The 12,367-nt window shown below is 42.9% G+C and overlaps 1 protein-coding gene across 4 annotated transcripts in view; it reads left to right on the forward strand.

Annotated features, from left to right (window-relative positions):
- The window catches only part of SMAGP (small cell adhesion glycoprotein), a 53,689-nt gene extending 42,669 nt beyond the window's left edge, over positions 1-11,020 (forward strand). For all 4 annotated transcript variants that reach the window (XM_073663231.1, XM_073663232.1, XM_073663234.1 and 1 more), the window contains 3 exons: positions 7,646-7,712; positions 8,894-8,971; positions 10,389-11,020. In XM_073663231.1, the coding sequence (XP_073519332.1) occupies positions 7,682-7,712; positions 8,894-8,971; positions 10,389-10,564 (285 nt within the window). In that variant the 5' untranslated portion in view covers positions 7,646-7,681 and the 3' untranslated portion in view covers positions 10,565-11,020. The remainder of the gene's footprint in view (positions 1-7,645; positions 7,713-8,893; positions 8,972-10,388) is intronic.
- Positions 11,021-12,367: the final 1,347 nt, after the last annotated feature.

Below are 12,367 nucleotides of genomic sequence, written 5' to 3' on the forward strand. Positions count from 1 at the left end.
TGCCCAAGTGACCCCCAACTCGTATATTTGATATGCAGTCTGGCCTGTTGGTTAATATTAGGTCTAGCAGTGCCCCCCTTGGGTCCTGAACCAGTTGTGAAAGGTTTTTGACAACTATGAGACAATTACCTATTACCTTTGCTTGAACTACAGGTTTCTGTCCCCCGATGTATTTCAGGATAGTTGAAGTCGCCCCCCCCCATAATAATGACTTCTCGAGTCGCTGCTTCATTTATTTGCTTTATGAGGATATTCTCCACTGCTTCCATTATTTTTGGAGACTTATAGCAAACCCCTATCAGTAATTTTTTTTTTCCCTCCCCTTATCTCCACCCACAGCGACGCTACATTTTCATTAGCTTCACATATATTCTCACGCAAGATAGGTTTTAAGGATGATTTTACATATAAACACCCCCCCCCCCCCTCCCTCGCTTGTTTGTACAGTCATTTCTGAACAGAGTATAGCCCTGTAAACTAACTGCCCAGTCATGGCTCTCGTCCAGCCATGTCTCAGGTATCCCCACCATGTCATAATTTTCCAACCAAATTAATTCTAATTCCTCCATTTTGTTGGTGAGGCTTCTGGCATTAGTGTACATGCATTTTATGTATCTCTCTGTACCTCTATTCCTTACTATATTGACTCTTCTAACCCCACCCCCAATTTCTTTATTAGTGCAGATAGTGACCTGGGCACAATCTTCCCCACCTATAAAATGAATACTCTCCCCCCTCCACCAATCCCTAGTTTAAACACTCCTCCAACCTTCTAGCCATTTTCTCCCCCAGCACAGCAGCACCCTCCCCATTGAGGTGCAGCCTGTCCCTAGCGTAAAATCTGTAGCCAACTGAAATGTCGGCCCAGTTCTCCAGGAACCCAAACCCCTCCTTCCTACACCAGTTCCTGAGCCCCTTATTTATCTCCCTAATCTCCCATTGCCTCTCTGGCGTGGTACAGGTATTTCAGAGAATACCACCTTGGAGGTCCTTGCTTTAAGCTTGCAGCCTAATTCCCTGAAATCATCTTTAAGGACCTTCCACCTACCTCTAACTTTGTCATTTGTGCCAATGTGCACCATGACCACTGGGTCCTCACCAGCCCCTCCCAGTAATCTGTCAACCCGATCAGCGATGTGCCGGACTCTAGCACCAGGTAGGCAGCACACTGTTCGATGATCCCTGTCTTTGTGACAGATTGCCCTATCTGTTCCAATAATTGAGTCTCCTATTCCCCCCCCCCCCCCCCTTACTGGAGCTGACACTCCTCTGGCTTTCAGAGGACATGGCTTGCTGCAGCAGTGCTACCCCTGTACCAACCCCCACCCCTCATCTGCCAACTTTGCTAACTTATTGGGGTGTGCCAGATCATGACTAGCCTCCCTGGCACTCCTCCCTCTACCCACCCCCCTCTAATTGTCACCCAGCTAGATGCCTCACTGTCCTGATGCTCCCTAGTACCACCCTCCCCCACATCTACCCCAGTGATCAGCTGCTCAGTGAACAGCAGACTCCTTTCCATATTGTCAATGGATCTCCATGTTGCCAGCTGCTCATTTAGATCTAGTACCTGGGCTTCCCAACACGCAACATGCACACATCTCGCACAGCAGTATGCCTCCATAACTGGCTGTTCACGGATTGTATACATGTGGCAAGATGTACACTGGATAGCATTGTCAATAATGGAGCTCATTTCCTAATGGGGATTGCCCTAGACAGAAATGTTAAGTAAAAAAGAAATGTAAAGAATTAATAAAATACAGACAGCAATTCAGTCCAAACTCCCTGAATCCAAGTCACTGAAAAACAAGTCACACACTTAGGCTGCATGCCCACGTTGCGTATATGCTGCGGAATTTCCACAGCATAAACGCTTGTAAAATTCATGTATATCTGCACCCCATGGTCCCCAATGGCATTCCGCAATGTCAATGCTGCGGATTTTTCCGCAGCGTATATGCTGCGGTCAAAAATCCGCAGCATGTTCATTAATTTTGCGTTTCCGCATGCGAAATCAATGTGCGGATGGTACCCAAGTCTGGAGGAGAGGAGACTCTCCTCCAGACCTGGGTACCAAAGAACCTGTAAAAAAAAAAAGAATAAAATAAAGTTTATACTTATCTTCTGATGTTTTCCTTCCGTCGCGCTGTTGTGTGAAGGACCTGCCACGTCATTGAGTCAGGTGACTCAATGATGTCACCGAAGGTCCTGCACACAACAGCGTGAGCCGCTCAAGACTCCGGACGGGGCAGAGAATGCATCGGAAGGTGAGTATAAACTTTATTTTTTACCATTCTGATTTTTTTTTTTTTACTATTGGTCACACTACATAAATCCATGCCAGTTGCATGGATTTATATAGTGTGAACAAGTTGTCAAGCACTTTTCCAAGTGATGCTTAAATCACTTGGAGAAGTGCTTGATAACCCGCATGCGGAAATGCATGCAAAGACGCCTCAAACGCTTCTGCCTGGCGTGAAAACCGCATGTAAAATCCGCATGCGATTTTTCCCACCAGGGCGAAGCGTAAAAAATATGCTTCATTTCCGCAACGTGGGCGCACAGCCTTACTTTGGTTTGCACTTACTCCGGGCACACTCGGCTCGGGCTTTTTTTTTTTTTTTTTTTTTCCCCTTTTAGCAGCAATCCACCCTACAGCTCAATGCCCTACCAAAGGACTCTGTACAGATAAAGGATTATGTGCTCATGCCAATCAGCTGCAGGACCCCAACTGATGTTTAGCCATGCTCCTGTGGTTACTGTTAAGTGTTCTTGCCTATCAGATCCTATTGTGTAGCCCTACTCTGATTTGTCTGCAGATCAGAATCTGCCATTCAAGTCTATGGAGACCTGTAAAAAACAAATCTAAAGGCTTCTGATATGTTTGTCTCTCAGATCTGTTTCTTGGTGATAAATTTGATTGTGGGATCTTAGTGGCTTGATCAATGATATTCCTTCAAGGAAAAAGAGTTCTGTTTCTCCAACAAAGCATTGACTGGATAAACTATTTGCGCTACATAAGTAATACAGATGTGATCAGAGGATGACTCATGACCCCTTAAAAGACAAATATTCTTTTAAAAAGCATATTTATATATTTTTTTCTTTAAACAAATGCTCACCCCAAAATCCCAGTTTTCACAATAAAATTTAATCTTGGGAGGAGAATATACTTTAAAGTTCAGAGCTGGCATATTCTCATCTTCCTCTTGTCAGTATTTGCCAAATGCTACTGTAATATTAGCAGCTGCTGCAGATAAAAGTATAGGAGCACACACTCTGCTCTTATCCTGAAGTGTAGGTGTGCAGGGCAGAGTGTTAAACTTGGGCAGTGTTCCAAAGGAAGTGTCAATCAACATAAGGGAAGGATTGTAATTGAGGGGGTAAAACAGGTCACTTGGGCCCCCTCATATAAAATGGCTACATGTGTAGTAGTTGGTGAAATCTATGCTGCTGCTGGTATGATTATATGGGCTAATGTCCCTACATTAACATAGAAGTGGTTTGAGGTTTTGTCTTTGTTTTTTGTTTTGGGGGTGGGAAGGGGAGTTGACAGGCTCCCTTTAACCCAGGGTCAGGGAACTTCTTTTCTGCCAGGGGCCCCTTAAATATTTATACCATTCTTCAGGGGCCATACAGAATTATTAACTTGAAAATGTACCCTGCTATATTTGGTCAAGCATTTAATTAACTTGCCCTAATGTGATGTCAGGTGGTGCAGATGTTGCTACTTGTAACTCCTTTTCCAAATTTGCTTGGTCTGGAGCGCAGGCGACTTTGCGCCAATGAGTTTTGTAAAGAACTCTCGGTAGTAAGTCATACCAAACAGATGTATGTTATGTGGCAGGTAACACATGGCAAAAACCTGGTGAGATTCCCTTTTTAAAGGGTTTGTGTCACAAACTTTGCATTTTGCTTTTACAAACTTTTTTTGTGCAATTCAACATTGATCTTAAATTGGCCACACAGTGCAAAATTTATCACTACTCAAACAATGGGAGGTGGGCTGTACACATCACATGGGAGACACCGAGACTACTGTATACAGTCACAGGAGAAAATACATCATGGGAGACATGGGGCTGGAGCATAGACATCACAGCAGACACTGGCTGCAGTATACTGTAGACATCAGGAGGGGATGCTCCCCAGGAATTTGCCTGGGGGCTGTAAACAGCTTGAAGTTCCCCACCCCTCCTCTAACCACTTGAGAGGAGTTTTGGATACTTGATTTAGATATAAGGCATTCCAATGGAATGAACTGTACATTAGATCTGTGTCTATATAACCTAGTATCTGTTCACAAGTTTTCCTTTTAGCTAAACATACAGTTCTAAAAAAAATGCCGTATAACTGGTATCTGCTACAAAATAAAATCCTGTTACACTTGATAAGAGAAGTGTTGGCATAATATTGAATACGTGTCATACAAGTGAGTTTTTTTGCTGCATTGTGAAATCAGGTTGTTCATGATCCACCCATAATTAGATAGTGCCAGCCTGCTGCCTCATGTGTGATCTATCTAGAACAGGGATGTCAAACTTAAACACAGAGGGCCAAAATTAAAAGCTTGGACAAAGTTTTGGGCCGACAAGTATACAGTATAATGGGCCCCACATAGGGATGGTGGTTCTGGTGTCACAGGCCAATTATAACCACCATGCAGGCCAGATTTGGCCCATAGGCCACAGTTTAATATGAGACATACTCTAGATCAGGGGTCTCAAACACGCGGCCCCTGAGGCTGCTTTATGCGGCCCGCAGGCACAGACCCCTTGACGATCCCGACCTGGTCCAGGAGGAGCCGCCGACAGCAGCGCTGAATTGCCGCACAGACTGTTTCCCAGCACTGCATTTCCAATGCCAGCCGCTGGCCAATCAGAGGCCAGCAGCTGATATCTGCGTGTCGGCGCAGCGAGTATGACGTCATTGCCATATGCAGATGTCAGCTGCTGACCTCTGATTGGCCGGCGGCTGACATTGAAAATGCTGTGCTGGGAGACAGTCTCTGTGCGGCAATGCAGCGCTGCTGTCGGCCGCTCCTCCTGGACCAGGTCGGGATCGTCAAGGGGTCGGACTCTGTGGTGCCTGCGGGCCACATCTGCAGGAAGGCCGCCGAGGGAACGGAGGACAGGTGAGAATCATCATTTTTTTTTTTTTTTTTTTTTTTTCTTTTTTCTATTTTATGTGTGTGAAGAACAGCACAGGGGGCACATAGCCACAAGAGGGGACCAGGATGGGGCACAGAGCCTCAGGATGGGGACCGGGATGGGGCACAGAGCCTCAGGATGGGGACCGGGATGGGGCACAGAGCCTCAGGATGGGGACCGGGATGGGGCACAGAGCCTCAGGATGGGGACCGGGATGGGGCACAGAGCCTCAGGATGGGGACCGGGATGGGGCACAGAGCCTCAGGATGGGGACCGGGATGGGGCACAGAGCCTCAGGATGTTTTCCATTATTACTATATGATGCTAATTGGGGGAAATAAAATTGTAAAAAAAATAAAAAAATAAAGCATGAAAAAATATTGGGCACTAAAAATGCTGTTTTATATGTAAACTAAAGTAAACACAAAAAAGTGCACGTTTATTATCGCCACATCCATAACGACCCAAGCCATAAAAAAATAAACACTGCAAAAATGTTCAAAAGGTGTATACAAAAAAAATGGTATCACTAAAAATGTCACATTGAACAAAGAATGCGGCCCCCCAAATTCAAATTTTTTCCATGTGCGGCCCATATACCCAGCCGAGTTTGAGACCCCTGCTCTAGATCATACATGTCAAAGCTGTTCATGACATATGCATTGGGTAGTATGGATATACTGTTTGTATTCAAATTTAATGAACTAATAAGAAACTTGAAGGCTTTTCCTGACACCAAAGATGAGTGAGCTTTTTACTATGGTTTAGCTTGAATACTACACCTGCTTACTGACTCAGGATATCTGTGCTGTCTGACAGTGTCCTACAATGGGCCACTAAGGTTGTATGAAGGTGAGCAGAAGAGAACTCTTCACCACTGTCCTCCACTATATACCTCTGCAATATGCTACTGTATAGGTATAAACTAACTTTTGAATGATTGTATGTTCAGTGCCAAGTGACTTGCATTTCAAGATTTTATGTAAAATGGGACCTGTATTATGCGCACACAGGTTAAATGGGGTGTCTGCCAGCAGCTTGTGCCCTTTTCCCTGTTGAGGACACATGTATCCAGCTTGTACTGTGAAATCTAGCAACAGTTCAAGTGAAACGGAGATATACATTTCATAGATCTTAAACCTAATGAGGCTTGTGTAATTTGACAACCCTGGTCTATCTTGAAAGGTTACCAGCTTGATAATAAGAGGGTCTTATGAAGTGAGTTCTAGCTATAAGCCTCCTCACATTGGCATGTCATTCTCCAAAAAGAGAAACTTTGGATCTTGGTCAGAAGCCTCTCGCCTAGCCAAACCAGATCTTGCATTGATGAAGGGTGGCACCCCAAAACGGCATCTGCAAACCGATTCTGGTTTGGCTTTTGTCCTAAGTCATGTGGTAAGGCTTGTTAGTGTCAACATTGACTTTAAGGATTGCTACTTCCAGTAGGTGGCACTAGAGTTCTAGTCCTCTTCCTCTGAAGAGATAATTTGCATATTTAATTTCCCAGAGGAACATTGCAGGACTATAAGCCTCCTCACATTGGCATGCCAGGCTTGGCTTGGCACACTCTACAAGGAGAAACTTTACCCCTTGGATCCTAGTTGTACTCATAACACTAATGTTCTTATCAAGATTGATGTAGGTTTGTAAATCAGAATATATTTAAGGGAGTCTGTCACCACACACAGAATTTGACCCAGTTTTTACATTAAAATGGTTGTGCAGTGAGTGGACGTGCTCTTGTCGCTCTGTTCATCTGGAACAGCTGCTCGCTACACTTTTGTGTACAAAGCTTCTGCAGTCAGAACATATAGAGCAAGGGGTTCAATTCAGGCAGCACTAGCTCTGGGCAAGTGAGAGCTGTCAATCAAGGGGCTTGATGCTGCACGAAGCCATTGGCCATACTAAGAGCACACTTACACAAACTGTTATACACCCTACTCAATATTGCTACATTCTCATTCTGTCCCCATAAACAAGTTTACTTGGAGAAACGATATAAGCAGCTACCTGACGTCTGCAGTGCTGCTTATTGTGATGGATGTCCAACTGACCGTCACCCAAAGCCTAACTATATGGGCACAAATGACTTTCATGTTATCTTGACTAGCTATGCTAATGTCTGAGCAAACTCTTAATTGGAAATCAACAAATGACCCAGATTTATTTTGGTAAACCCCACCCATTAACCTTAATGGGATCAGTACTTGTCAACCTATGTAATATGCCAGTATTGGTGCTGATCAACTTGCATGTAGGTGATTGGAGCGAATTGCATCTTCTAAATGGACCTTTAGATCCCAGGCAGGGATTGGTGTTGAGAAATCTGTAGGATATTACACACTGTAAACTTTGCATGTGTCTTGAATCTTCTCCATGGACTCTGGTCACTCCTGTGACTTCAGATTTTGTCCATAGTTTCACTTTGGATTTATTTTTACAGCACAATCTTGAATGTTGGGGTTGATGGGTTTTTTTTTTTTTGTCTTTAGGATTAACTATTGGAGGAAGGCTTGAACACCTGAATTATGGGTCTTCTAACCACAGTGACTTCTGAAAGTAAGTTACAACAAATGCAGATTTATATTTTGCAAAGAAATGAAAGCCATATAAATTGCACCATCACGACAGAGAACAGATTGTGTGTGTGTGTGTGTGTGTGTGTGTATATATATTTATTATAGAATTTTTTTTAATTTTTTTTCCCCCTTCATTACTTTAGTCACTTTCTATGCACCAGAATTATCAATGCTAACAAATCGACAAAGGCTGGAATCTGTAACTTATTAAAGGGAATCTGTCACCAGGATTTTGCTATGTAATCTGAGAGCCTGTTTCAATAAAATGTGGTTTATCACTAGAGGTCTAATTATCTTGTGCTATGTAGTCCTCGTACTGTGTAACCCCCACCACTAACTGGCAGCTTTGAGGACACTGCATAGGCAGAAACTTGCTAATTAATGCTGTGGGTAGAGAAACAGAACTCTGCATTCAATAACAGATCTGCAGCCAAGGAAACGTATTGATTTAAAAAAAAAAAAAAAAAAAAAAAAAAAAAATGTAGACTAGAAAGTGATGTAACCCTGGAATTGGTGGTGCCTGTCCCCCACATCATTCCACTCGGAGCACATGGCAAAAACCTGGACAGATTCCCTTTAAAGGGTTTAAAAACTTTGCATTGTTTTGCGTTTACAAGCTGCTTTGTACACTCAACTTTGATCTTAAATTGGCTAAGGGGCTCAGAAAAGTTTAAATTCCCCATCACTGCCATAGGCTGACTGATGTATTCAGTTAAGTAAATCAGACAGCAATACAAAACAGACTATAGAAGGCAAGCGGTGCAAAAGTTTGAAAAGCAACTACAATTATTTGTTAGCCCCAATTACATGTGCTTATGGAAGTCGTCAAAGGTGGCAGAGACCTTTTACACATGCAGATTGCCCATAAGTGCTTGATGTTGGCAGGTCCATTGATACCTCAATATTGTACATGTTGGGAGGCTCTATCAAATGATTTTCATACTTCTGTTTATGGTTGCCTTGTATTGACCAAAACAAACCCGTCTGAAGGTTTTTCTATTGAAAGCTGCCCTTATAACTTTTTTTTTTATACTACTCCAGAAAACATGCATAATGCTCCTTTTCCCCAGTGTAATGTTACTGCTTGGTCCCCTCTTCATTGTAACATAACCCTTCCTGTGTAACCTAGTTTTCTAACTCTCAAATTTTTTTTCTCTTTAGCACAAACTCTTCCATTTACAAATGATACTACAATCTCTCCGTCTGACTCGGACAAGGCTGATAAAGCTGTGGTTGCAGGTAATGTTACCCTTTTAGTTTTCCACTGCTAAAATAAGATGGACCTAGTGATATTTTGTTTGGGGAAGTACAAATACATCTTAAACAATAGATCTTGAAATAAAAAAGGAGTTCCACATTTAAATGTGTCCAAAAAAAAATATCTTGTGCTGCAAGTCTTATAAATGTACCCCTGTGTACTGGCTGACTTCAGAAACATGGTCTGAACAGACCAGCTCCTGGACAGGGGAGGTGTAAGAGGATGGACATTACATGGCATTGCAGCTGATTTGTTTTTTCTGTGAGGTAAAACTGGCTTAAAATCAGGTAGGCCAATGTTTTATCTCAGCCAGCTGCTGCTCCCTTGTTGTCCTGTTTGTAAACTCTTATGTTTCCTCCACTGGATAGGAGACGTGGTACCCATATGGGGCTTTCTTGTAGACTCTCTCCCACTCCACCCTTGCCCTCCAATTACCCTGTAGAGAAAACTAAAGTGGATATATTGCTGTAGCCCTTTCTCAGGATCAATGTATGTCCTAGAGAACCTGGTTTTATGTCAGCACTTTGAGATGAGAATAATGAACTCGTCAATCTGCAAAAGGGTAGTTACTCAATCCATGGCAATATCTTTATTCCAAGTCATTACAATGTACCTGTGCACAGTAGTGATGAGTATGTTTTGTTAACCCTTTCGCTGAGTATACTCAGCCGAGCACCGAGTATTTATAGCTGCTCGGGCTTTAAGTTTTCATCACTCCTGAACATGATTTGCAACTGTTTGACAGATTTAATACATCGCTCATCACTAGTGCACAGCACTTAAAAGGAATCTGTTTTTGCAATTTAATCTGAGAGTAGCATAATATGGAGGCTGACTTCAGCAAGGTGTCACTTACTGGGCTGTGTTCAAGTAATCTCTTGCTAAATAAGTGTTTTAGCACGGTCTTGTGCCATGTAGTCTTCCTACTTTGTATAACACTGGCTTTCTGCCTATCCATTGTACAGACAGCTGCCAATCAGTACTGTGGCTGGAGTTATACAGGGCTCGGCAATCAAAATGCTGCTAGATCTGCATCAGACAAGTTTGTTTTTTTTAATCCTCAAAATGACAACATGCGGAATAGTATGAGACCCTGATTACAGCAATCTGTCACTAAATCATGCTGCTCTTGGATAGCATGGCAAAAATCTAATGAACCCTAAAATTTTAAACGGTAAGATTAAAAATGTGCATGGGTTCCAATGCAGCCAGCACAGTATTAGTATGGAAGTTCACCATCGTATATCTAAAGCACTATATTTACCAAAGTCTTGAGTGGCCTGACAAGCTAAAAATTACTACAGAATTTGCTTTCTCCCCTACTGTTCTAAATGGCACCTAGTTTAACAAGCGGTCTCCTTTTTTTAAATTTGTTGTTCTAATCTGTTTTCCTTCTAGGTGTAATCTGTGCTGTGGTCCTGACACTGCTGATTGTGCTGGCGCTGGTTGCACTCTACCTGTACAAACACAAGGGCAGCTACCAGACCAATGAGCCAGCAGAGGAAGAGGAGGCAGAAAAGGCCTTACAAACGAACAATGACCCTGAGGATGAAAAGCAGGAGTACTTAATGTGATCTGCTCCAGTGTTCACCAGAAGTAATGGACTAAATGAATTCCCTATTTATATGGTATAACTCCTTTCCTCACTGCACAGATTTTTGGTATGGATTACAGAAAACACTCTGGATGTTCTGCATCATCAGTCTGCTTTTTTCCTAAAGGACTAAAGAATTGAAATGAGTATTTTATTTATATTTTGGGATGTTTTAACACTAATCATACCACGCTTATCTGCATTAGGCCTTGGTCTTATTTTTGCACCGTACACTGTTACAGATGTGAATATCACAACTTTTTGACTTTTTTCCTTAATGTATAGAAATATTTAATTTTTTTTGTTACAGAAGTGTATCTATTGCACTAGTTTTCTAAACTGATTACTGAAGTGTAATGCTGCATCCATGCCAGATCCTACATTTTTCTAATGTTTCTTGTCTGCTTTTTTTAATAAAACTACCTTTTTGCCTTCATTGTGCTCAAGTTGGACTGCTGTAACAAATCATGACAAATCTGTAATGGGGTGTGCTACAGATCCTGACTTTATAAATGGGATCTTTATGCAGAAATGTCAGCTTTCTGCCATCTTTACACTCATTATTGAGGCGGTCACCCTCTGACCAGAATTTATGCTGCACATATACACTAGTACTATGTTGCATGGAAAATCTGCAGCATGTTGAAGAGAAGTCATTATAATATGCAGCAAACTTCTGCACAGTTCTTAACTACCTGTGCAACTGCAGTTTTCCCCTGAAACATGTGTAGTTAAAGGGCTTGTCCTACTCAGTAAAGTGAGTGGGACAGATGACATGAGTAGTGATGAGCAAGTGTTTTCAATCGTGGGTGCTCGAGCGGCATGCTAGAATTCCCACCCAGCATGTTTCACGGCTGTTAGACTACCAATAAATATGCAGGGAATTGCTTGCCAAACATGGTAATACCAGTAGCCAACATTGCTACGGCATTGCCGTGATTGGCCCTCATCATTGGGTCTAAAGGCCCTGTCACACTAAGCGAGATCGCTGCTGAGGCACAAGTTTTGTGACACAACAGTGACCTCAGTAGCAATCTCGTTACGTTTGACACTTAGCAGCGACCAGGCCCCTGCTGTGAGATCGCTGGTCGTGTCGGAATGGTCTGGACCTTTTTTGATCGTTGAGGCCCCGCTGGGTAGCATGCATCGGTGTGTTTGACACCTTACCAACGACCTTGTTGACGACTCAGACACAAACACATAGGCGTGCATCATTATACAGATCATTACTAGGGTTGAACGAGTGTTCTGTTCCGAGTATGCTCGGCCGAGCTCCGAGTATTTATAGCTGTTCAGTGATATGGTTGAATCGCTCCCGTGTGCATGACTTGCAACTGTTTGACAGCTTTATTACATGTGAAGAATGTGTAAGAAATAGACATTCCTCACATGTAATAAAGCTGTCACATTTGCAAATCATGCACACGGGAGTGATTTAACCTAGTCACCGAGCAGCTGTAAATACTCGGAGCTCAGCCCGAGCATACTTGGCGAAAGGGTTAATAGAACATACTCGCTCAACACTAATCGTTACGGGTTGCTGCGTCGTTGGGAAGATCTGACTGTTTGACATCTCACCAGCGACCACATAGCAACGATCCCTGACAGGTCGTATCGTTGTCGGGATCGCTATAGCGTCTCTTAATGTGACGGGGCCTTTATACTCTTATCGGATAATGAGCACACAAGCACCCTGATGCTAGATTGAATATCTAGCAGTGGCAAACACGCCCTCTAATCACTAGACATGAGGTCTCCCTGTGTACACACCCTTGCTTATGAT

Source organism: Phyllobates terribilis, unplaced genomic scaffold (genome assembly GCF_046119375.1).
Source record: "Phyllobates terribilis strain yellow unplaced genomic scaffold, ASM4611937v1 Scaffold_2__4_contigs__length_985480577, whole genome shotgun sequence".
Classification (NCBI taxonomy): domain Eukaryota; kingdom Metazoa; phylum Chordata; class Amphibia; order Anura; family Dendrobatidae; genus Phyllobates; species Phyllobates terribilis.